The sequence below is a fragment of the Hippichthys cyanospilos genome, chromosome 6 (assembly GCF_059441005.1).
Source record: "Hippichthys cyanospilos isolate Australia breed blue-spotted pipefish chromosome 6, RoL_Hcya_1.0, whole genome shotgun sequence".
Taxonomy (NCBI): Eukaryota; Metazoa; Chordata; class Actinopteri; order Syngnathiformes; family Syngnathidae; genus Hippichthys; species Hippichthys cyanospilos.
This window is the reverse complement of record NC_142374.1, coordinates 10,867,036-10,894,296: the sequence shown is the minus strand read 5'-3', so window position 1 is coordinate 10,894,296 and position 27,261 is coordinate 10,867,036. Positions and strand designations below refer to the sequence as shown.

Genomic DNA, 27,261 nt, shown 5'->3' with positions numbered 1-27,261 from the left:
TTTTTCGTTTGATAGCCTACATATCATTAAAGAATTAGTATTTTTAATAGAGGGCTGAAATACAGTATATAGCTTTAATTATGCATTGACACCCTTTCACACTTATAATTACCCAGGAGTTAATATAATAGACAGCTGCTATGCCTGCCAATGTAATGTCCTCTCTGTTTGGAGTTGTTGCAACTGCACACGTTTGTCCAAATCCTTCTCCTGTTTTCTGCTTGACTGGACCGTAATTTCTTGGGCTTTAGAGTTCACGATACGCTGGCCTGCACACAGGGAAATAGGCCTCATGTGCACTTAGTATCTATATGTTGGCAATAGATAAAGCACAGCACACACACACACATACATGCAGACTACTCACCACATTGTTAGTGTGTACTGTATATAAAAAGGTGCCTGTGCAAACAGACCTCTAGAATGCCCAAATTCTAATAAAATTGCAACACATAGACTCATCCCGTATCTGAAATAGGCTGCAAATAAATAAACAAATTAAATAACTAAATACATAATTATACTTTGTGTTTATTTACGTAATGTTTTGATGCTGTAAAGCCACATGGTCAACTGATGTTTTGCTTTTCATCAGACAGTGGCATGACTTAAAAACTTTCAAATTCAAAAATATAAACTTTAAAATCTTAAAAGTTTCTAAGAGGTTATACGTGACATGTTTTGGCGTTATCTTTGGCCTTGTTCAGAGTGACCACATGGTCTTTGATCTACCACTGACATATGTGTTTACGGTTACTGTTGCTGAAAATACCAGTCATAGACAAATACTTATATTTTACTGTGTCTTTTCAAAGTAGCCTTTCTTATGTCTTTATTTCCATAGCAGTTCTATAAAATCAGTGCATTCATAAAATTTACTCTTGCCAAATGTGCTTTGATCACACTTCAGATTGTTATCAAAACCTTTTCATTTTAATCTTTTTTTTTGTGGTCAAGATCATCAAAACCCAGGGGCTGTAAACTTCCCACTGTCCCTTCATATATTTTTAGTCAACCTTATTTTAATTCTTCAAACTGGCCTTAACAGTAGACTACTTTCATCTTGAGTAAAAATTAGACTAGACAAATCTCTTTCCATAAATTTTGCTCTGAGACAAATTTGCAAGCACATTTGCATCAGCATGGTTTGTTAACTCATTCACTGCCATGAATGAGAATTCTTGTCGTTTTAACATCGTAATAACAATAATAAATAATAACATTTTGGTTTAAATATGTATTTTTATGGAGACAAGCTGACACCCTTGACTAATGCTTAACAGTTGCAGTAGAAAGCCTTGTGAATTGCTTTCATGTTGCTGGGTACAACTTCATGTCCATTTATTATTCAGTAAACTAAGGTTTATTTTGAAGTTGGCCTTCTCACAGTGTTTTCGTCGTGTTTTACCATCAGGTAGAGCATCACTACACGACTAGGTGGGTATTTGTGGGGAAGATAAAGTGCCTCGATAGGTTATTGAACCAAGTTACTGAAATTCCTCAAGGACTCGTTTCGGTCCCAGTCTCCATTACTCATCAAAAATTCTCATCTTCTTCCGGCAGATCATTACTGCTGCCAAAGTTAACAAGCCCCCTCCCTCTCGCCAACCATCCGCTCTCTACTGCTTAGCACCCGCCCAAAATCTGGACCCATCCCAGTAGCCCTACACCCTTGAATATAAATACTTGTTTAACCAAGAGAACAACATAACTAAAAAGGTGGAACAGAGACACATTGATGTACAGGTGAGAATACACCATTCATGGAGCTCGTCCGCAAAAGGAGCCAAGCCCAGCCATCAGGCACAGGGTAACGGAGTAACGGAAAGATGTTAACCATCCCATCAAGCAATCCTATCAGTGTCAGACAAAAGATGATCCTGTACCTTCAAAGACATACCTTGGTGCCATGATACACCATAGGCCTTAGTGTCAATTCCAATACCCTTACAAGAGGGATTATGTTTATTTTTATCTTGCCAGCTAAATGGAAGAGCCCCATTTTTCTGTCTTTTCAACTCTTACCTCCTCCCGGTCTTCTATTCAGCTTCTCCCCATTCCAAGAACAGCTATTTTTATCTGTATTTACAATCAGTGGTTGTTTTTTCTGCTGTGATGAATGGATAATTTCAGATTAGAATCCCTGAGATTTTGAAAGAAATCTGTACTCAAAATAATCACTCATAAGAAGCAACCTATTGCTAATGGCTACATGAGCACGTTTACGTAATTTACCATCACGGTAATATTCTTTCCCACATTTGTATGGGTTTTAAACAATAAACACAGGCGTTAAAAATACATGAGATGACAGAGGCTTGCACTTTTCCAATCAAAGATTTCGAACTGGCTGCAAGGACATGGCTTACGCAAGCAGCTAGTATCTTAATACCAGGTATCATTATGTGGAGTAAATTTCATTTTGTAAATGTGCATACACTGTTTTGGCTGTGATTCTTCTGCCCATGTATAAAATTCTTTTTTTGGCTTTTGACACAACATGAGAAACAGCACTGTTGTAGTTTAGGTGTAGCTTAGGTGTTGTTTCCTTTATTATTACCATTATTATTTTTAAATGGTCTTATTTCTTATAAGACAGATTTTTACTCCAGTCCAGCACTGTTTAGAGGTTGTTTTGAGGTGCTCCATCGAGTTAAGTTGCAATGATGATACTCAATCAACTTGGAACTGTCTTTAACTGTACGGTATATGCCTTCTTGACGCACATTTTAGCTCGATAGACTACTCGCATGCGACCTTGAATGATGTCTGAGATAATGCTCCTTGAAAGTAGCATCAAAGTAGAAGTTGGCTAAGGCAGCCAAAGAGTATGAGGAGGATGCCCCTGCTGCAGGCTGCTATTGCTTCATGTGAAACAATTGTTTAGAAATGCCACTATAAAACAAATGTTGCATCCGGTGAACACACATTGATTTGAAATTATGCGTCCCATGGCAAAAATTATGCATCGGGGACAAAGCAAACAATAGCACGGTGTTAATGATTGTTTGCTTGGTGCCCAGCGATTGGCTGGTGACCAGTTTGCGGTGTATATCACATCTTGTCCAACGTCATCCAAGACTGTCATAAAAACAAGTAATGTAGTCATTTCCCCTTGGGTATTATAGCCTAGCAACAGCTAATCCCATGAGAAAGGGAAACGAAACAAGAAAACAAAAATATTAATTTACTATACACAGCCGATGACAAAAAGAATCATTGCATTGAATCATTGATTCACTTTGGTTAATCAACTCTCCCTTTTTATGTCCAAAGCAGTGAATTGAGAACTAAAAGGAAGGGTAGTTTGTTCTTCTGTTCACTCTCGAAACAGCAGAAGTAGGTTTCTGCAGTGTGGAACACCAACTCCTAAAAGTGACTGAGCCATAGGAGTGTTTGGAAGGTGATGAGTTATACTCACCTGGGAGCGACTACCATGCAGTTTCACAGGGATATTTGGGAAACAACCGGCACATGCTGCACGTTTCAATCCTCTGCAGCAACAAAAGGAGAGGGTGGTGACTTTATTGCCACGGTGGGAGATGAACACTAAGCGAAATGGAAAACCAGTCAATGACAGTGCAGTGCAATGGGAAGGCTTAGCATTATCCTTTTCAGTTTCTATTCATATTGGTTGAATCGTATCTAAATCATATATTAAAATGTAGTTCATATCATACAGTAATCTATTTTGGTTTGTAACCGTTCAGACAGTAGCTTTTTACAAATCCGTCAATGAAAATATTTCCGGAAAGCCATTAGTTTTAACACAACCTGGAGAAGTGGATTTATTTCTAACAATGAGAAAACAGCTGGGTTGTTGGGAAAACAGCTGGGAGTTATTAATGTGTTGCTCAACTTGTTTCAAAGTATTAAAGGAAATTGTTCTTGTTCTTATTGTTTTTGACATTTTAGAACGTTATCAGTCAGTCTGTTTTTTAAACTAATAACTTTCCCCGCATCTGTAAAAATAAGCGCTCTGAATTATTTGTAATATTTAACAGTAGGCAAGAGGTCTTAGACCATTGCCTGGTTATATGTATTATGCTTCAATTATTGTAGTTGAATAAAGAGTGAACTAGTTAATAGGACACACATCAAAGGCTTGATGTTGACTCACAATTACTGGGTTAAGCCTAATCCTTTTGAACACTGTACCTACATTATATTTCATTAACATTCCACATGGTGTTCTAAATCAGGAAGTTCAACGGATCATCTCTTTTCACCCTGTAGGACAGTCTTATGATTATTTATGCCCTAGGTCAGATTCTCTGTGTGCTAATGTGGGCCCTTTTCTCCCATCCTTTTTGGCCTTGTTGAAATTCAACCCATCTCCTCTCGATGCAACCAAGAGAATTACAAATGAAGTACTATGCATGCATCCATATGTCCAATAAACTAAGTTCAGTTGTGTACGTGTGCGTGTGTTTGCGTGTGTGTATATGTGTGTGTGTTGTTCCATTGCTCCTTATGCTTTTGATTTGACAGTTATAATATGAGAGTGATAGAGTGTGCAGTGGAACAGTGTATGGTAGCGAGGATACGTATGTGATGTCATGCATAACCTATTGAGAGAGGGAAGACTGAGAAGGTGGTGCTATGCAAGAGACCAATCTTCCTCGCATACTCCGTTGTTGCCTTGGTCTTTAGATAAAACCTAGAAAAGTAAAGCACTCATCTTTCTATTATTAAAATCTCAAAGAAAATTAGATAAGAAATTAGGACTAAACTGTAATTGATAAAATAATCTAATATAAGGATGAAGCATCTTTTCTGTAGTGAATTTTTTCCACTCCCATTTATTTATCTATCACATCGCCATATCTCTTCACAAAAGTTCATTTTCCGAGAAGCATCATTTTTTTTCCACTCCCATTTATTGTTCATTTTCCGAGAAGCATCATTTTTTTTCCACTCCCATTTATTTGTCTATCACATCGCCATATCCCTTCACAAAAGGTCATTTTCCGAGAAGCATCATTTTTAGGGTAAAAAGTCATTGTCAAAAAGAACACATTTGAACTCTTTGCCTAGGAGCAATAAATCAAACGTTTTGTACAAAGAAATGAATGCTGTCGGAAGTTATGGTGCAATTCAGTAAGCCTATGCACAACACTGCCACATTGGTAAGATATTTTGAATTTACAGATATACTTCATAATATGTAGCATATGGGTAGGGGCCAGGGGAACATTTGGTGAATACCCACATTTTACAGTGGAGCGAGAGAACGTCATGGCCACGGGGACCCGCCAAGAAGCTATGTAAAAGACATGAAACGGTGTCAATTAATTCTTCACGCTATTTTCTATGAGATTTACTATTTTGAAGCGTGAAATCAGATTAAAACCAACCATTACACTGCGAAAGTTTGTTTGGCGTTTTTCTCAAAATGGGGTTTCCTGAAGTTATGGGGTTAAAATAAAATTGTAGGGACGAAACAAGATCAAGCCCAGGTATTTGACACATTGTTGTTTTCTGTACAACAAACATAGTAAAGCACAAAAAACAGATATCGAAATATTTACCAAACGATCTCATTGTAATGGCCATACATACAGTAAGTATATTGCATGCAAAAAACTGTATGGCAATGAGTGACCAAAATTGCAAAAGTGCCAGTGAATTTGTCTTTGAAGGGAATGGTTAGAAACTGTTAGTCTGTAAATTATACCTCACTATCAAGTTTGCAGTGTAGTTTGTACTCAGGGCACAATTAGCTGGCCCGAGTCAATCGATCTCCTTGTATAACAGTCCTACTTGGTTTATTACCTTTGAACCCATCAGTATTGTTCTCCAGGCTGAACCGTTTAGTGATTTGTGGACTACTAAAAGCACTTTAAAATCTATCTGTAACTAAATGAAAGGAGATTTAAAAAGACTAACAGCTGAAAAATGTGCTCACTTCTCTTAGTCTCAGTTCGAACCTGGCGCAAAGTTTTCAATGCTCATTTCAATAAGTGCATGTTTATCAGAAAGATGGGAGGAAGGGAATTGGGAGCTATATGGTAGAGTGGTCATCTCTCAACTGAGAGGTTGTGGATTCAATTCCCAACCGTTGTGACCAGGTCAAGTGTCCTTGAGCAAGACACTGAACTTTTAGTTGGTCTTGATGCTTCATCAAGAGATAAATGAGCAGTAAGTATACCTAGGGTCGAAAAACACTATACAATAGACAATTTAACAAAGACCAAGACACTGAGCAAATATTTTATGATAACTGATGTAATGACGATTAGATCAGTTATCAATTAGTACAGTAAGAGTAGTACTCTAGTGTGTACCATGATGTAGTTGTACAGTATGGTATATTTGATCAATACACACATAATTATGTTATATACAGTATTGCAGTGATCATCTAATGATCATTGTAGCACTGACCGAGAAACTATGCCCTACCAGAGATTAAGAGTAATGAAACTGTGCACATTCTGTATGAAGTGATGCTGTTTTGTAAGAGCCCTTTCATTGCACAGTATAGAAGAGTGTGGCCCAAAGATGTTTTGCATATTAATGCATACATTTCAGAAACAAAATTTAAAATAATTCCCCAAGAGGGATTGCTAGGATTGTTAATAATCATCTATTATGAATACATTTTATGGCAAATGTTTACAAGGTCTGAGTTCAAATTGTCTTAAACCCAATTTTTCCTACAAGTGATTACTCATATCCTTATGGAATACATTATTATAATTATTGTTGTTTGCACTGCTGCTAAGTTATTCTGTGAGCACAATCACGGACAACACTTTGAACAGTATATATAGCAATAATAATAATGCATCACTTTTATATAGTGCTTTTCCAGACACTCAAAGACGCTTTACAATGGATACATTATTCATGCACCCACACATCATACACCAGTGGTGCTAAACTACGTGTAGCCATAGCTGCCCTGGCGAAGGCTGACGGAGGTGTGGCTGCCTCATCGCGCCTACGATCCCTCATTATACACTATTAAAAATCTGCTTAACAGATTATGTGCTGTGCAAATAACACATCTGTAAAGTCAATATTTCAAGTACAGAAGCGATTGCATCCAGGGGTTCCACTGTACTTCACTGTGCTCTACTGTTCAAAACATTGATAGTTGTTAATTTTATAAGGAGACAAGTGGCCTTTAATAATTTTTGATTGAACCAGTGGCAAAGATGTTTGTTTTCCCCCCCACAGCTGGAGGTGTCAACCACAGATCTCAATGGAAACCTCGTTGAGGGACCAGTAATACTTGTCATCACTGTCATCGATCAGAATGACAATCGGCCCATATTCAAAGAGACGCGCTACACCGGAGAGGTTCTCGAGGGATCGCCCACAGGTATGTGCCACGAGGTTTTAACTAAGTTACAACCCTCATGAAATGATTTTCAACAGTGATGACTTCTTGATTTAGTAGCGATTGTTAGTAGAATATCCGTGGATGGTGTTGAAGTCCCATTTGTGCAGCTGAATAATAAAACACACAGACAAACACATGTCACAAGAGACCTACACGTTATGCAATTGGCTCTCAAGGCAGACATGTTGAAAGACCCATGGGTCTTGCGGCCTACATCGTGCCTTAAAGGGGAACACCATCAAAGTTTGTTTATGAGTCTTGGGGCAGACTACTGCATTGGTAGTAGATCATGAATTGGTAGAGTTGATAAAAGCGGCTCTGGTCCCAGTTGGAAAGTGCAAGTTTGAAACTGTGAAAAATATTCTAAAGAATCCAAACTGCGTCAATATTGATGCAAGTTATCATGTTTAGTATGCAGCTTTAGGCTTCAAACCTACTAGTGTACTCTGTATCTCTCTCTCTCATCAATAGTTTGACGGACAGTCAAAATTAAGTCGCTTCTGCCCTTCATTCTCCATCACTATACAATCGACGCGTTTGTAAAAATTCCCCTACGGCCTCATACTGTAAATATTCCCCATCTTTTAGATTCCTTTGTCATTTTGTCAGCGTGGTATCTTTTATGACTTTCTGTGGTGCTGTCGCTGCTATCTCCTTTCATTTTTCTTTTCTTTTTTTTGGGTGGTGACAGCCGTGCCCTCCTGTAATTGAGATGATACATAAATTCATTCTGAGTGTATTTTGGTCTCTTTCAGAAAGGTTTTACAGCAACCTCAAGCATACATCATGTCGTGATGTTGCAGCTATCAAACACAAGTCAATCAAAGCATCTGTCTTGTATGTGAATGTTCGCCTGTCACCATAAAGTCATTTTAGTGTTATGTGTGCAGATTTTTACTATGAAATGACTGGCGGATGACTGCACAAATATATTTTGATTGAATTTGAGCTATGGTGATTAGAAAACGTCAACAATCTAAAAAGGCTTTTGGCAAGTAAAGAGTGTGATTTGTAATTGGTACTGTGATTGGTATTCACTGTTGGCAGCTACGGCCATCAAGAATAAATTCTTCAAATCTATTATTCTTGGTACCACTCATATTTCAGCTGTCATGTGTGCACCGAATGGCGCTTATGTCAGAATGAACCCAAATCAGTTGATTGACCCTGTAAGCCTCTGTGTTTACCTTGAACTGTCTTCTTCTGATTTACTGCAAATAAAATATACTCACTGACTGTCTCTATGGTGCATGGAGGGGAAAAATGTAATTGACCGATCAGACTGACATTTAGCCTACTCAAAAGTCACATTTTCATCAAGTAGTAAAACCATGATCAGGTAAACTCTGGGCAGGCTTGGGTTTCCACAGAGGGATGTGTAATGCGGCATCTACTTTATTTAAAACAGTGTATAACATATTAGCAAGATGAAGCGTAAGTCACAAATAAGTCCACACAAAAATATTAAATAACAACATATCCATATATTCCTTTTTAATTAAAAAAAAAAAAACATTTGACAAGTTAATGTGCTGTGGTGTGTAAGGCTCAACTTTCCACAAACAAACATACATACAGTAACTGCACCACTAAAAAGGGCTTTAAAAATGGATGTTTCAGGACCTTTTACACTATAAACATAATAAAGCAACTCAAACGTCTTGGTAAAAAAGAAATAATTGATTGTTTTGTTTTTTTTTTCATGGCATGGCATTTAGTATCTGCTGTATGTACAATACCTTTTTGCATGTAATGTACGTTCAGCCGTTGATTGAATGTCTGTCAATGCAGTACTCCATTTGTGTGGTGTAGCAGCCTGCTGTGTGTTTATATGGTAGCGGCTGAGCAGCAGCGGGAAGCTGGAGGAGAGAATGTCACAGTGCACTGACATTTCTGTGTGGAATGATAAGACAGGCAGCCAAATCATTTCTCTCTATGTTTATTCCTCCACTCTTGGTTTTTCTCTTAATTTTTTTAGTTCCCCCAATTATCATTTCCATTCTGTTCACGTTGAAACTTACCCCACCAATGGTTTTCTGAGTTTTATTTTGAGCTAACGTGCTATTTCCTGTTAGTTTCAGCAGTCCGTTTTTAATTTTTTTTAACAGTCACAATCCTGTTGCCTTTCTTTCTACAAATAAATTAATCATCAACATAACCAATTCCACCTACCTACCTTTCTTCTAGAAAAATAAAAATAAGTAGGTGGAATTAGTTATACTAGGCATTGGTAAATGACTGACAGACTAACAGTGATGAAGTTCAAACACAAACATCACAAAGCTCACACACATTGTCAGCGCATTTTCATAGTAGAAATTATTAGATTTAAGCCAGTGTGTTTTCAAAATATCTGTTTAGTGCTCTTCTAGTGGTACCATGTAGAGAAGTTAGGATCTCAGTTATATAGACTGTGTAATTTAGAATGATAGAGCATAAGTAAAAGTAATAACTTGGGGTGCCCTCTACTTTTGTGTTCTACATTCATATGTGTTACTTTAGATGATTAGCATATTTATTTGCTGTCATTCAAATTATGTTTATTCTGACAGATTTTGTCAGCTCCAATGTCTTTATACCTGACACCAGTTTTCCAACAACGTGGCACGTGCAAATATTTAACGGCCTTATCATAGAAATACAACGTATAGCCTAGTTATAAAGTTTATCACTCCCTTTGACCACCCCTAAAATGTTTTTTTTTTTTTTTTTTTTAATTGACCCATGTATTAGAATTTTTGGTGATTGCTGCACTCTTAGCACTGGCCCCACTTGAGCAGATAAAAAGGACTTGCATCTTACTCAATAACGTCAAATGTCCTCATACCACCTCTGCACCACCCCTGCACAACTTGTACAGGTTAAACACACTCCCATATTATTCAAGTTGCCACACCTCTTTTATTTTTGTTTTAGCACGAGAAGGGGAAAATAGATTTTGCATCTCAAGCCAGACACTTAAATAGCAACTTTTCATTTCTTAGTTAAAATGTTTTACCATAAAACATATCGAAGTGACAAAAATGTGGTGTTGGCTGCAAGTATTTGGGGAGTTTGTTTGATCCTCCAAAAGCTAAAACTCTTTGCCAAAATATCATGCGAGTGACTTAAAGTGATGCCCCAGACAAAGCAAAATTGCTTTTCCTCCATGGAAAATGTTGGGATTAAATTTACAATTATATTTAACCACAGCTGTGGTGAAACAATTGTAACCCATTTCTTGGCACCACTAATTCAAGAATCTGGGTAGTTTTTACATTTTGTCAGGTTAAAATCCTAACATGCTGAGTCAAATTCTCAACCCAGTGTGATGGATATACTGTATATAACCCAGCGTTGGCTTGGTCCCAGTTGGACCCTGTTGGTCAGCTATTTTACCTAACTCAGTTTACATTTAATCAAGCAGTTTTAAAACTGTAATGACATGATATGAAGTTAAAATTGAATATAAGCAGTAATGTATACATATGAAGCTGGGGCCTCGGCCACCGCTTTCACTCAATGGCCCCCCTCTGGCCACCCTCATATCAAGGGGATTTTTTTTTGTATTTCATCAAACAGGTGGAGTATTCTCCTTGATACTGCGCCACAATGAAAAAAAAAATTAACTACATATTAAAAGAGTTAATCTACACTCCACCTGAAAGCAATCTTTAAAATAATCTAATTTCTGTGGATGGTATGATAAAGAATGGTGAATGGTGCGTCACCCTGGCTTCCCCATTGAAAAATTTCTAGCTGCGCCCATGAAAATGTGTTCCATCAAGACTCGATTCGGATGTTGGTTACAATTAAAGTATGAGACGGCTTCATGATTTTATTAACGAGTTGGTGTGACGTTTTTGAATGATGAACATCGGTCTCCAATCTGTCATCTGACTGCTGAAGTGTTGTACATGAATGACCAAATATGATTAACACCATCTCCAGACAGGTGTTGCAAATATGCATCAATGAAATGAGAATGCGCTAATAATTCCACATAAACATTTACGAGCTATTTTTTTTTTTTTTACTCAGGAGTGAAAAAGTCGAGTCAGGTTTTGCCACCAACATTTTCAGAAAAAAAAGGTCAAATATCATTTTATCAAGTTTCCATATTTTCTTTATATTACTCAAGCTTCTGTGCCTTCCCTGAAGTCACATTCGACACTGCTGGTCTATAAAGTATCGTTGTAAAAGTTGGGAGTTGGTGGGTGTTGACTTACACAAAGTGTGACAATGCTTTAAAAAAAAAAAAAAAAAAAAAAACATCAATAATGCTACTTAGAGACCATTGTAGAAAAGTATTCGAAGTTGAAGCAAGATGAAATTTTGTTAGTGTGACAACAATGCTCAAGCTTGAGAAAAATTTGCTGGAGATGAAAAATGTTTGAACCGAAACATTATGCCAAAGCTGGCAGGCAATTTGTTGCATGATGGTTCCTGATTGTCGCATTATGGTTTCTGCCTCTATACTTCTCTTTTGACTGGCTCCCTCCGTTAGCTAGAGAGCAGTCTCCCAAACAATATACAGGTGACCCTCCATCCCACTGGGCCTATCAACAGCTTGTCAGAGTGAGAAAGCCAAGCAATTTCATGTCCAAAACATCTACTGAGATTGCTGCCCAATTATCTTTGGGGCGTTGTTATGATAAATTAGAGTTGTTGTGTTTTTTTTTTTCCTTCATTTTTCTTTGGTTCCTTTCCATCAATGTTGGGTTCATTTGGTTCAGTGATGGCCCACCGAGACAATTTATATTTCCATCTAATTACTTGGAGCCTCACAATTTTCCACAATGAGATGAAATATATTAAAGGAAAATTATTCATTGATGTGCGCGTGACAAATTTGGAAATAAATCATATAATGTTGAATGGCGAGGGAGTGAAAGTGCAGTGTTAAAACGCACACGTGCTAAATAACTATTTTGATAACCAAAGATACAATTCAATAAAACACTCCTGGAGTATTTACTCATTTGTATGCGTCTCTTTTTACCTGTCTGTTCATTGATTTTCCCAAGCCATCCTAACCAAGCTATCTTCTTTTAAATGACCATAGGGAGGGATACGCATTACAGCACCAAGAGGAGAAATGCGTTCTAAATGGGCTTCATCTTTGGTAGACATTTGAAGGGAATGCCTGCAAAGAAGAAAAAGCTTTCTTTGAATTCTTGTCTGAGGTTTAGAGTGCATAATTTTGGTCCATTTTTGGCTCTGTTTGGTTGCCTCTATACTAAATGGATTCAACAGTCAACTCTCCATCTCCTCTGAATGTCATCTTCTTTCTCCTTGCTGTGTATGAATAGTATGCAGATGAGAATGTTTTCTTTAAATCAAAGCCAAATAGATCAGAACGGGTAGCCTTCAAATATAGTATATAGTATGGATTGAAAATCCAAGGTGTAACAATGGCTCAACACTTGGATCCCTGGTGGCTGTTCCACTGCTTGAGCACTGCTAATCTTTTAAAAGGTTTCTATTCTCCTTTGCCCCTGCACAAAGTCTCATATCAACTTGGCCTTGATTATCTGTCCCTAGCTTTGATTCAGCGGGGGCCTGCTCCTTGCTGAGCCCAAGTCTTAAAGCCTCAAAAGTCCATCAGGCAAACCAATCTCAGCACATCACTTCATTTCCCCTCTTTCACTTTGACTTCAAAAGGCGGCCATGGTTGCTTTCATAACTCCGCAACAATTGCTTCATTTTTTTTCCCCTTCTAACGATAAGTGTTCTCTTTTGTGTTAGACTTTACGTCAAAATGTGCTGGTTGTTATTGCCCAGCGATTGACTGGGGACCATTTCAGGGTGTATTTCGCCCCTCGCTGTGATTGGCCTTCGATTTAGAACATTAGCGGTTCGGAAATTGGATGGACGGATGGATATTATAGTGTGCCACCTTAAGTTATTATACTCTCACAAAGATTTAATAGGAAATTGTTTGAGATTTTACTTAACATACGTTTAAATATGAAAAGTTTGTGGAAAATTTGAATGAGCCGAACCTTTGGATTTTTGAATCGGAATAATGTGAAGCTGTTTTTCTGAAAGAGTTGTGGGACTAAATTTGGATTTTTGTTGTCGTTGTTTTGTAGGGCATATAATTTTTGCCATATTGAAAATCATTCCCAAGGTGGTTGAAATGGAAACTATGTGTTTGTTGAATATATACAATTGTAAATGAATGGGAACCATTTTGCTCAAATGGGTTATAATGGTGAAAGGCATGACATTTTTGCTATGTTGAAGTTTTTCACAATTTAAAAATTGTAATCAAGGTGAATTGAATGAGATGAATATTTAAATATTGAATATTTAAAGGTTTTTTTTTTCTATTGATTGTCTCATTCCGATACATTGCACAGTCAAACACTTACTTGACTGGGAGACTGGGAAGGAATGTTATGTTTTTTGTATTTTGTATTTAACGTGCTGCATCCTGGCTATAAACAGAAAACACGAAGAGAAAATCACATTATGTTGACTTCAGAAGACAACCAGAACTACGGTATTTTTTATCGTTCTCATCTTTCTTAGAACTTGGAATAAAACTTGAATACCTAAGTGGGTGTCTATATCTTACACTGAGTTATCTCAGTTAATTTTAGAACTTCTAAAAGGCACTATGTTGAACAAAATGTTTCTTACACTAATGTCTGATAAAAAAAAAGAAATAAAAATACTAATACTGAACATTAATCCCAAAATCGAGTTATTTACTGAACTGTGAACACCCATGAATCATTACACACCTATGTCTGAGGAATCAGTGCAGTTGAATCAAGTTTTTTTTTTTTTTCTTTTCACGATCACTTTAAATAAGATATGTGTGCTTTCAGAGTGTTGAGATTTAAGTTTGGTTGCAATTGTTTAAGAAACATGTCCATATTCTTTCAGGGCCCTTCTCCATTCAGCCATTAAGAAACTGAGCTGTGCAAGAGGTGCTGATGGGAATATGATTGAAAGAGACGGTCTCCTTCATCTATAGCCTGTCTGTCACTCTCCCTTCTCACCAGCTCCTATTTTATTCCAAATTATTTCAGCTTCCTGCTGTGCTTGAGTGAAGTAGCAATGCAGAGTAGTCAGTGTGATCTAACTTTCCATTTTCTCCTATCGTCTTCCCTAGTGTTTCTGTTCTTTTTTTCTTTTATAAAGTTCTGCATTCCTAGCATTCTGCACTGAGAATGCATCAGGAGCTGATTGAGTATTGATTTTGAATTGTCAGAAGCACTGATTACAAGGTTCACAGATGAGAACAAAAGCATCAGCCTTCTGTTTTCTAGTATGCCGTGTTTGAGAGGATAAGAGATTTGTTTTAAGGTTGCCATTACTGTGATCAGTCAGTCACTAATCAAATTCATTCTAATATGTTGCGTTTGTTGTATGGGAGCAAGTATGAAAACTGAATTTGTCAGCACACTGTGAAACCAAAGAGCATTTTCACTGTGCTTACCCTAAACACCATCGAGACCATCCATCCTTTGACCTCTCAAACTAACTCAGTTTATTGAAATACTCACTGTCATTTAAACTTAACAAAAATCATCACTTCACGATTGCAGCAATATACAATATACAATATGTAGTGGTGCAGGGGGCAAGTTGACTTTGGTTGTTTTGATAAAACTGCAGGCGTAGATTCTGTGGTTTGCCACTGTGTGGGGATGTCATCATAATTCATAATTATAACAACAGCATTCTTTGATCCTTCTTGTGGACATGTGGAGAAGGGACAGTGTCAAACACTGAGTGTACCTCAGGAGTTGCCAGATTGAGGTCTTGATGGGTAAAGCGTTGATAAAGGTTGATAAATAACCGGTTTTTCATTTTTTTGTGTCCACTCCTATATTTTCAAAAACAACTCACTTTGAAATAATTCTAGGTAGCCTTAACGGATGGCACAATTTTGGTAACAGATGTGACGTCACATTGTTGACTGGACCATCCTTTGCCCCACCTAGTGATAGGCTACAGTAAATCAGGTTACTTTTTCCACTGTCTGTCCTTTCTTGTTGAAATGTAATCACTGAATTGCTATTCAAAGGATATTTTCTGCTTTTAAAGATTGTGGGGAGTTAACTCGTTCACCCAAGCCCCCCCCCCCCCTTTTTTTTTAACCTAAGCCTTTTATTTGTTGTGCTACATGCACAAACTTGGCCTGGCAAGCTGCATATTTTATCCACATCCCATCTCAATTTTTGCCATTCATTATGTTTTAATTAGGCACATAATATACATTTGTATCTGCAAACAACAAATCCTAACTGCTAATTCAAAGCCTTTCGAAAGATCATGTTAATATCATTCTGGATTAATAGGTTAAGGCACACAAAAGTAGCGTTTTTGGTCTTCCTCTTATTTTTTGGGTATCCATATGTTTTGAATTGCCCCATTGTAGTGGCCTCTTTGACTAGAATCTTGTGAGGGCTGTGCTGCCTGCGGACAGCCAATGATGATCCAGATTTACCTATTGATGACTCTATGTCACGGCTTCACTTCCAGGAGCCAACAGGGAACAAATATGGCTGCCGCCATGGACCTTTTCGACAGAAGGTTTTTGTGAGTTCTTTTAAGCCTGCTTTAAAAAAAATGTGTAATAAAAACACAATTGGGTGCCATTTTTCCTGATGAAGCATAAATATTTTTCCTTCCGAGCTCCGGACAAGTGCTTAAACGCACAATGTGTAAGATTTAGACCAATTTTCATTAAAGACAGCAAGAGGTGCTGCATTTACCTTTGTGCGTAGCTATAACAGACATGGCAGCCTCCGGAGGAGTGCCACTCCCCATGTAATATACTTTAATGATAACTAGACCTACGATTATATTTAAAACATACTGTTAGTCTTTAAGAACACATTTATTTGAAGGTTTTTTTTACATTTACAATCATTTAATTTATTCGTTATTAATGAAAAATGGTCTAAATCTTACACATTGTCCCTTTCAGTTTAAAAAGTAGTAAATTCCTGGTTTTGGGGAATGACCATATTGATATAATAATAATATTTTAAATGGATTTATGTCTGTCAGAGTTAATAACATTTTCAGAGACCATGTGTCAATGTGACCATTTGAGATTTGTGTCCAGTCAGACACAATGACTTCTGTTTCTCAGTTACACTCATGGATTACAGTTAAAAATGTGACCAATCCTATTTGTTGCAACAAAGACGGCCAATATTGGCAGGCTCTGTGACAGTGTTGCATCCATCACCCGTCACTGTCGGCCAGATCCTCTTTAGTCGGCCTGTCCATTCCTCTAAGCCTGCCATATTTCTGGCATTAAACTTGAGCCAGACACCCATTCTCACTTACACTGTAAAATCTCAACTGCAGTGTGTTGTTGTTTACTTGGCTTATATGTTCCTCAGTCTGGTACAGCCAATTGTGTTTCCCCTTTAGCTTTGGTTATCTGACAGAAACAAACCTTGTTCTCAAACCAAGTCCTGTTTTATGGCTTCTGGTCATATTCTATTGTCTATTGTAATACCATTCCAGTCCAAGTAAATCTATGGTAACATTAAATGTTTTTCATTATGACCCTGCGAGGATGCTGCATTAACATTAGGTGCAGTTTTACAGTCTAATAAGATGATACGGCTTGCTTGCTTGAGTAATGTCTTAATTTTTATAGTTTTAATTTATACGTCATAATAACAGGTTTTGTTGTACACCAGGGGTGGCTAAGTCCCATCCTCGAGAGTCAAAATCCAGCCTGTGTCGTTGGAAAGGAAACAGCAAAAACAACAAAAAAAGGGATGGGTTGTGGCTCTCAAGGACCTGATTTTGCTAGCTCCGGTTCATACAGTTTGGCCAAAGTTAAGAGATTGTTTTTTTTAATGTAATGATAAATCACCCTGTAATTATGCTGACTGGTGACTGGTGAAACTTCACAAGTTAAAATTCTACTAAACTATAATTAAAAAGCAACATGCTTTTTGTAGTGGTTAATTTTCTTTAACGTTCAAATAGAAATTATTATTTTCCTTCCTCTACAAAGGAAAAGCAACATGTTTGCCAATCTTTGTAAGTCCTAATAGTGATAATTGTGGCAATCCAACAGCTCTCTTTATGCTTTGATTGAATGTAATTTTGTTGAGCTCACCATTTTGAATAATTTGTTTTAAATTCAGATTGATTCAGTCCTTCTTCTGGTCCCAATGCAAATCAAATGTTGATGGGGTTTTTTTTCCATCAGTAAATCAGTCAATCACAAAGTAACAAGTAGATTTTTATGGTAGCTCCACGATGGTCAAATGTCAGTGTTGAATTGCTCTTGTGTTTTCAAAGACAAAATCTTAACAGCTCATAATGAACACTTAGCTATAGATAACACTTTACGCTCCTATCCCACTAAGGGGTTGAAGTTGCCTGTGTTTGCGTAGGTAGAAAATGGGCATTCATGTCAAGAGTTTATCAGGGTTCATTCAAGGCTTCAATATTCCCCCAACAAGACTGCAAATGATCTCCAACTGTCCACCAACTGTTTTAACATATTTTGTTTTCACAAGGAAAATGTTGAACACATAGTGAGTAAAATTTTGAACATATCTTGCGACAAGAGCTGTACCGGCTACCGCCTGGTGAATATTTGGTGAAAATGTGTCACCTTGAAGAAACCTTGAGGAAATCAAAAGAGCCGCTACCTTCGCTGAAACTCGCAAACCTTTGCCTCTCAGTGGGCTAAGAGTTTATAGCTCAAACCAGGGGCCCAGTCAGGGTTTGTTCAAGCAAATATGTGTCCAACAGTCCCCAGACATTCACTTGTATTGCTCCTGTCGCATGGTAATTTTGACCATGTTCAAAAATACCTTTCTGGAGAACCTTTGCGACGTCTAACAAACCATGACGAACCATTGACATGCCAGCACATTTCCCAACACTTTTAGGGTTTGCCCCTCAGTGAGATTGGGGCTTAAGTCTGTCTGGCCAAATCCTTTTGTTCGTATTTGCTATTTTCCACAGTGTTTTTGTCCACTCTATATATGTCACCATGCTATCTTTTACTATCTTGTATAGAGGCAAGCTCAGCAAGTGCTGAGGATGGTCATCATCATAAGTCCCTCCAAGTCAAGGACAAACACATGGCAGTGGGGCATTTGCAATCTGTTACTTTTTGCTTGTAACTTCCTGTGTAGGAACTTAATTGAACGAAGATGACACATTCAAGGACACACCACACACGAGAAAACAGTGAATTGGCTCTATATGGTACACGGTTGTGACTCAGAGCACCTTTTTGAACTTTGGTTTTAGACTAGGGGATTCTCATGTGATGAATATAGTATGCTTAACTTTAGAATTGTTAAAAATTGAAGGCCATTGGCAGTTCATGTATCATTTCTGACTCAATGCAGCATTAAAAGTGAGCCTCAAAGAAGATAAGCAATATCAAACAGCGATTTTAATTAAAGTGCAAAACCACCATGGTCCTAAAACAAACACTCCACAATATAGTACTACCCAACTAAAACCTAACTCTGTCAGATAAAATCTCTCACGCGTGTGCAATCTGAGAACAGCATGATGTAAGCTAAAGCCTACACCCACACAGACCATGACTAATGAACTTTTATATATATATATATATATATATATATATATATATATATATATATATATATATATATATATATATATATATACAACTATATAGTTGATAAAGTGAATGTTTTCATAGCTCAATCAATGCTAGCTGTATTTAACTGTATTTAACATTTTGTTTGATTTTTCAGCATGTATAATAACTTTAAACAACAATAATTATAATTGAACATACTTAATTACATGCAGAAAAAACTGTTATAGTTTTAATCCATGTTTTGCCATAAGTGTACTCTTCTTCTTTTCTCGAGCCTCAGAACAGTTAGTAAGCTGTCTTGCACTGATTGCCTTCTTTTTTGGGTGAGTGCAGATGAATGCCTACTAATAGGTTCTCAGTTTTATTAACTGAGCCGCTAGTACAGAATTAGAAGGATTTTCTGGAGGTAATTAATTGAAGTGTCCTTTTAAAGGGAAAGTATCTTTTGTCTTGATTTAGAGAGTGGAGTCATTAGTTTGAGCTTCAATGGTTGGAGAGCACAGGAGATTCACAGCATTCCCTTCGGTGTTACTTCAATGTTACTTGCTCCATTTACATAAGTACAGAAGAAGTTATCATTAAGAAGAGCTTACTACATGGCACATTGATTTGAATTGTAACTATTCAGATAAAATATATTTCCATGTAATCGAAATGAAACAAAAATATATTTTTGAGTTTTAATGTTTTCTTTGATATTAATATTGAGAGGGCGCGGTGGCAGACTGGTTATCACATCTGCCTCACAATTAAAATTCAGAGGTCCCAGGTCCAATTCCAGCTTGCGCGTGGAGTTTGCATGTTCTCCCCGGGCTTGCATGGGTATTCTTTGGGCACTCCAGTCCTCTCCCACATTCTAAAAAGAGGCATGGTATGTGTATTGAACAACCCAAATTGGTGTGTTTGTAAACCTGAATGGTTATTTGTTTCTGAGTGCCTTGCGACTTGCTGGCAACCAATCCAGGGTGTCCCCGGCCTAAGGTCCGATTACAATATGTATAGGCACAACAAGCCAGCAATCCTAGTGAGGCTAATTGGCTTAAGATAATGCCGCTGTGCCGCCCTACCAAGAATGTATTAGTGTAAAACAGCTAAATGCTTTGCATCCATTCCTTCTATACCTCGCTTCACAAACATGATTATTCGTGTACAGTACTTATTTTGACGAATGTAGTAATGGGAAGCCCAAGTTAAAAAGAAATCATCATTTAGAAAACAAAATACAAAAAAAAAAAACAATGTATATATCAAACAAATATAAACCAAGAAAACATAAAACAAAGACTTACAGAAACTGCAAATGTGAATGTAGGTTTTTAAAATGACCAGGGAAGGGGGTGTGGGGGGCTATATTGCAGAGAGACATTGTGAAGGTTTCCTGCATGGTAGACAAATTTGACAGATGTGGCGGGTTACGGTCCCCGATAACTGTGAAAACAAGGGATCACTGTATTTTAATAAGCGTGATAATAAATGTATATTGAAAACACCAAATAATGCAGCATGGTCAGCTGGCTGTCAACACATCTGCGTGCTTGAGTGTGACTTTTTTTTTATTTCCAGTTCTTCGACTTCTCGCATGTTAGGTTGATTGAAGAGTTCAAATTGAGCTGTTTGTCTTAATGTGCCTAAGGATTAGATGGTGACGAGCTCAGAGTGCATTATGCCCCAGTCAGCTTTGACAAGCTCAAGCTCATCTGTTTGTTTTGTGAAGTCAAAAATTGCATGGATTACAAATATTAAATGTTAAAATGATTCTATTCATTTGAATTTAGTCCAAATTTCTCCATATCGTTCACTGTCATTTGGGCTCCTAATCTTATCATTTTTCGTAATGTGCCACTAATAATGCAAACTTCGTCTAAATTCGTCCCACAAACACAAGAGGTGCATGTTGGCAAGGGGGCCCATGGGTCTATTAAGATTAATGCATCAGAGAGTGATCATGCCCACCAGCCAATTAGAGTTGCAAATGAACTGAATTTAAACGCTATTTGTTTGCGGGTGGATGTTAAATCAACTAAGGGCTTACGTATTAGTAAAGAGACACATATTATACTAAATACTCATGGACCAAACACATCCATTGTCTACCCTGCTCATCCAGGATTGCAAGGAAATGGAACATCTGTCAGGTAAGATCGGGTTACGCACTCAAGCGTATGACCAAGTGTGTTTCAGACAAAGGGAAACTGAATTTGACTTTTGGATAAGAGGATATATTAAAACAATCTATTTAGTCTCATTTGGTCTCAGTGTGCATCATCTCTCCCGCTTTCTGGTGATGCTGTGTCCACCCATGACGACACAGCTGATATTCATGAAGCAAAACCGAGCCCATGGACCAAGAGTGAAACAGCTCATCAGTCCTCAAGGAGCGGCCCATTTTGTTCTTGATTGAGTTCAAATAGCTGAGTGATTTTGCTGCCATTTAGTGACATTAAAATCAGTGGAAGAAGATGTTTTTCGCACAACAGGGCAAGTATAAATACCAATTTCAAAACAAACACACTATGATCACATTGTGGCCATGGTGTCTTCTTGCATTGTGTAGGTGTTCTAAGTGTAATATGGTGGCCAGTGAGTGTAGAGAGAACAATTTCCAGGTGCTTGGAATTTCTTGTGAGGAACTATAAAGTCCAAATTATGATTCTGTTCCATGTTTCTATTATTCAAACCAGGAGTGATCAAGATCAATGTTGTGACATTACAGTACTTCATACATTTAAATTATTAAATTATTAGATCATATTTAAGACAAGTAGCACAGTGAAGTAACATAAATGAGTGCGATACATTCACCGAGACAAGCAATTTATCTATCGTTTTAATTCTGTAATTTGCTGCCAATCATAATGTCTGTGTGTTAACTGGTATGTTTGTGTGTGCGCTTGTGTGGGTACGAGTTTGCGGCTGTGAAGTGGAACAGAGTTTAGGTAATGAAGGAGATGGCACTGCGTAATTAGTCCGCAGAGGAAGGATTATTGGTTTACTTAAAACATTAACGGTTCACCTTGAACTGCAAATGGAAAGTGGATAAAACCCTTGCCTGGCCCGTCCTCTTTTATCTTCCGATGGCCAAAGAAACTTTGCTCTTATCCATACTTTACATATTTCTCATCAACGTTTCTCATCTCAGTAGTTATAGACTTGGGCTTTATTTAAAGTATGGATTTATAGTTCATGGTGTTGCTGGTGATTCATGGTACAATGAGTGCAGTGCTAGCTAAAAATGTAAAACCTTTGAAGCTCGATTTCAGAGAAGACATTGATGAAAACAGCGCATACTTTTCTGAGTGGTCGTCTGAAAAAACGGAGGGCATACATTTTCTCTACGTGCATGACAACATCAAGACCTTAATGGAGGACTAGAGCACTTCCAAAACATTAAATATGCTTCTTCTTACTGTAATGTACTATGGTGCGCATATCCAACCATCAGATTATTTTAGTACTGAGTGCTGCATGCATACCACATGAAAACCAAATTGAAATTCCGCAGACAATTTATGCTAATGTAGACTATTAATAATTTTAAATATTTAAATGTGTGAAAATATTAACAAGGATGCTGTAAGTACTTGAAAAAATGCTTGAAAAAATAAAAATAAAACAACCCCCCCAATAATGCCACAGAGATGTATTGCAATAGCATTGGCCACATGCTTAAAAAAATACTTGTACGTGTGTAATACCCAGTGATATTATAACAATGATTGCTATATTTTCAGAATTTATTCCATAAAATACATTGTAGCATATTTACCAGTATGCAAAAATGTATTTGCAACTCAGATCAGCTGTCCCATTTTACAGTGACAGGGATCCACTTTGCCGTACATATTTACGTATCTGTGTCCCAACTATACACTTCTCCATCACAGTGCTGTCATATTCTCCTTCACGAAGAAACAGACAACATTGAGCAAATGTTTGTCTGACTCTGAGCTTATGACAGCCAGGACATGAAGCACTGGAGCGCAATGCAATTTAGAACCTTTTGCAGCACTTGGGAAATGAAAACACTGCTCAAAAGGGACGTGACCTGACATGGTCTATATCCGTGTGCACGTATGAATGCGTACATGCCTTGCAATTGGGATCATCGCAGTCATGAAACAGATTGCAGATGTCCAGTATCAGAAATGCACTTCAGTTCTGGTATTGCAAAGAGGATTTTGGATGCAATTACCAGATTAAATATTATATTGTGGGCCAGAAAAAAATCCATTCATAAAATAATCAAGACTCTCATTTAAGTTGCTTCAGAATGGAGATTTAATGCCCTAAAATCAACAATTAAAAGGTCCACCTATGCATTAAATGTCAATAAATGCAAATGAGGGCTTTCGAACAATCTATGAAAGTTGACATCAATCAAGATGAATGGTGAGGCTGAAATATCTTTCATATTTTATTTAATTAAATTAAATCGTCCATCAGGTTTACAGGACTTAATCAAATTAGAAGGTCTCCTTACTATAATTACACTTGCACACGTACAAGGCAACAAAATTCATTTAGCCAACTCGAACTGTTCAAGAAACATCCAAGACAATGACTTAACAGAAGGGTATAGGACAGAGAGGCCTGTTGGGATTCGCTACAAAGCTCCCTGAGATCTTAAATGAGAAAAGAAAACATAAGGATATGAGGGAAAAAAAAAAAAAAAAAATTTTTAGCCCAATCCCAATATCATAAGCCGGAAATAAAAACCTCGTACTTGCAACAAAAAATTGTAAATCACAGATCTTGAGACAGACCGTGCAAGTGGGAGACTCCACTCCAGTGCTTGATGTCAATGAATTCTTGTCAAATCAAGATTGTTTTGAGTTAAAAATCAATTCTGAATCGAATCGTAGACCAACACAAAGATTTTCATCCCTGTTCAACATTCTCTGTCACAATGAGGATAAAGCAAATTAAAAAGTTGACTTTCAATTGTCGAAAAGTTATTCTTGTACAAGGCTGATAATTCTGAGCATATGTGCAATGCTTTGTGTTATGTTTGTAGTTGCAAATACATCAGATTCACTGCACATTTTACTTAAACACTTTTTTATTTTATCACGACTTTTTCTTTTTATCTGTCAAATACCAGTTTGCCAACTCCTGTTATTGTATCTTCTTTTTTGTTCTTGACAATGTCTTCTCCAGGAACCACAGTGATGACAATGACGGCATTTGATGCAGACGACCCTGCCACAGATAATGCAGCTTTGCGCTACAACATCATCCGGCAGTCGCCAGACAAACCATCTCCCAACATGTTCTACATCGACGCAGAGAGAGGCGACATTGTCACTGTCATCTCCCCAACTCTACTTGACAGGGAGGTGGGTTTGCCTGTGCTCTATTATCATATTAAGCTTACACACATCTGCGGCTTTTATCCAGACATTTATCTTGTCTTTTAACACGAACGTATGCATATGAAAATACTGAATGTATCTTCCTTGTATATATTTTTAGCTTTCCTATTCTCCAAAAAGCAATGTGTCAGTGGAAGATGAGTTTCATACCATTTCCTTCCACTAACCAGTGTGTGACAGAGCGATGATTGCTTTTTTAGAACGGTGACGAATGCTAGAACATCGATTGGCTTTGCTAGTGGGGGAGGAATATTAGCTGTTGTCAGACACTAAGCGCTCTTTTTAATTGAAGTGATACACATTCACTTGCCCGCTGTGGTGGTGTCCAACAAGCCTGCATGAAAACCTTCCATCCGGAACTGTTGCGGCCATGCTGACTGCACCAATAAGTTATTTCAGCCCCGCTACAGGATGCTTTTTAATGAAATGTAATTGATTAGAAGGAGAGAGATGCAAATGTACCGTGTTATGTAGTTAGTGTTGTTCTCGTGAAGAAGCTCAAAAATTGAAAGTTATGTGACCCAGGCTGTACCTTTCCATTGTACTTTCACAAGATGTATTTGCACTACATTCTAAACTATAATCTAAACATATTCTAAACTATATTCTAAATGCATAGGTTGCACCAGCCGCAGGTTGTAACATCAGATATTTAAATTGTTAGTTTTATTTAACCCTTTTTTCAAACTTTCTGTTTACTGAAACATCATGCCATTAACACATTCAATATGCCTGCATGTTTAGAAATAAGAGCAGCACCAACACACCTTCTACACAGATTAAACTTACCTACACATTTAGGAGCACCATCAACATATTTTTAATACAACACCGACTCACCTGGATTGTCAGAATACTGTTGCAAAACAACACACAACAACAGTAATGTTGTTCACTCTTCACTAGTGGAGAGTGCCCCTGGTGGGGGATAACATTTTAGTTCTCACTCAAAATCATTATTTCAATAATCTCTTCTTCTGTCTCCCTTTGTTTACCAGGAGATTGCGCACTGGTAGCCAGTTTAAAAAAAAAGATGGTTGATAAACCACGCTGGACTAACAGCCGCAGGGTTCAAAATGTGAGAAAAAAAATATCGGTTTATCCCCCGCCTACGGCCCGAAGACGGCTTGGATAGGCACCACCAAGCCAGCAAAGCTAGTGAGGATAAGAGGCCATAGAACATGGAAAGATGAATGTTCTTTGCAACCGCGCTAGTCTAAAATTAGAATTATGATCAATATCTTACTTGTGGATTATGAATTAAACAGCTGACCTCTGGAGCAACTATGATGTCATTTTCAATCAACAGCCAGTGGCAAATGGTCACCCCTGAGATGGAAAAACAAAACAAAAAACAAACAAACAAAAAAAAACCATTGATTTCACTGCTTCATTCACAGTCCGCAAACACTTTATTGATCAAAATGCTACGGTAGCGCTAGAGGCATAGCGTAGAAAGTGTTATGGTAAAGGAAACTTTTGACTTCCCTTTAAAGTACATCCATGAGGTTGATGAATCGGGACAATTCACAATAAATGAACACCAAACAACAACCTCTGACGTTCATTTGAGAGTTATGCCAAGTTTCTCATGTGCCTTCTTGATTACAACTACATTTCATCAGTTGTCTGCTTCATCACCAAAAACAAAAACATAGAGATTTATTTTGTTACCTTTGTTAGACATTAACTCTCAACGAGGGATATACCAAAAAATTGATTCACATAAGAATCAATATTCTCATTTACTACAATTTAAATCAAATTAATATGTCCATAAAATTATATAATAATATTAAAGAAATCGATCCACTTTCTCCACGTTCTGGAAAGTCAAGCCTGCGGGGCAAGTAGCACAAACACAAACAATGGAGAACATGAAACTACCCCGTGCTCATTGAAAGCACTCTTGTCGCATTTTGAAAACTCGTGTGATGCACGAATGTCACACGGTCGCAAATGTAAATGCAACATTTTACTCTGCTGCTAACAAACCGGGGTTTGCAACCATTAAAAGTGGCAATTTCCTATCACAGGTCCCAATCACATTGAAACCGTGATAAATATGTATGCCGCTTTATTTTTAAATCAAGCAACAACTACAGGAATAGCATTTTCTCATGAATTTATTTTCCCTCTTCTCCTGCTAACAGGCGACAATCCTCATTCAAATACACTTTTATTAATTATGCGCGCAGGAGATTTAAAAGCTTTACCTATGAACAAATATTCATACAAGACAGAAAATGGTGCGTAATCAACATAACACAAAACCTCAGCTTGTCCACAAAACAAAATAAAACAAAGCAAGATAATATACAAAACGATGAATGCAAACTCAAAATTAATTCACAAACACATTATTACTCACATATCGTGAATGAATGGAAATACTGTCTATACTCTACTAAATTGCACAGTATTTCACAAATGTCACTGATAATGCTCCCAAAATGCTCAGAGATGAATACACTGGCACACGTTTCATGCTTTGCCCGTATTCTCACTTGAAAAAGTTCATTTCTCTATCCTGTTTATCATAAATGTACTGATTAATATTAATATTTTAAAACGTTTTTCACATAATGTGTTGGTATAGCAATTTCTTGTGAAATGTATCTTTCCTCTTCTACTTTTTTTTTAAATCATATTTTATCCCATAACAGTTATACAATTTATAGCTAACTTTGAAGAGAAGCAGTTCCTTAGAGAGGCATGTTCCTTTCTTATCTAAATCTCTTCTTCTTCAAAAGAGCGATTTCAGTGCAGAATGGATGTTATCTGGACTTGCTTGTTTTGTGTCGATACAAGAAAGCAGTGTAAAAAAAAAAAAAAAAAAAAGATATTTGGTCTCCCTGCAGACTAAAGCAGTATGATGATTCTTTGCACATCTATAGATTGAAGCAAAAAACATTTTTAATTGAATCAAATCAAATCATTTTGAGTCAAAATCATTTTAATCGAAAATCAATTCA

At 37.3% G+C, this 27,261-nt stretch overlaps 1 protein-coding gene across 1 annotated transcript in view; it reads left to right on the top strand.

Moving 5' to 3' along the window:
- Positions 1-27,261, top strand: part of cdh13 (cadherin 13, H-cadherin (heart)) — a 249,822-nt gene that overhangs the window by 125,735 nt on the left and 96,826 nt on the right. The window contains exons 7-8 of the mRNA XM_088417738.1: positions 7,186-7,330; positions 24,072-24,250. Of these exons, the coding sequence (XP_088273864.1) occupies positions 7,186-7,330; positions 24,072-24,250 (324 nt within the window). The remainder of the gene's footprint in view (positions 1-7,185; positions 7,331-24,071; positions 24,251-27,261) is intronic.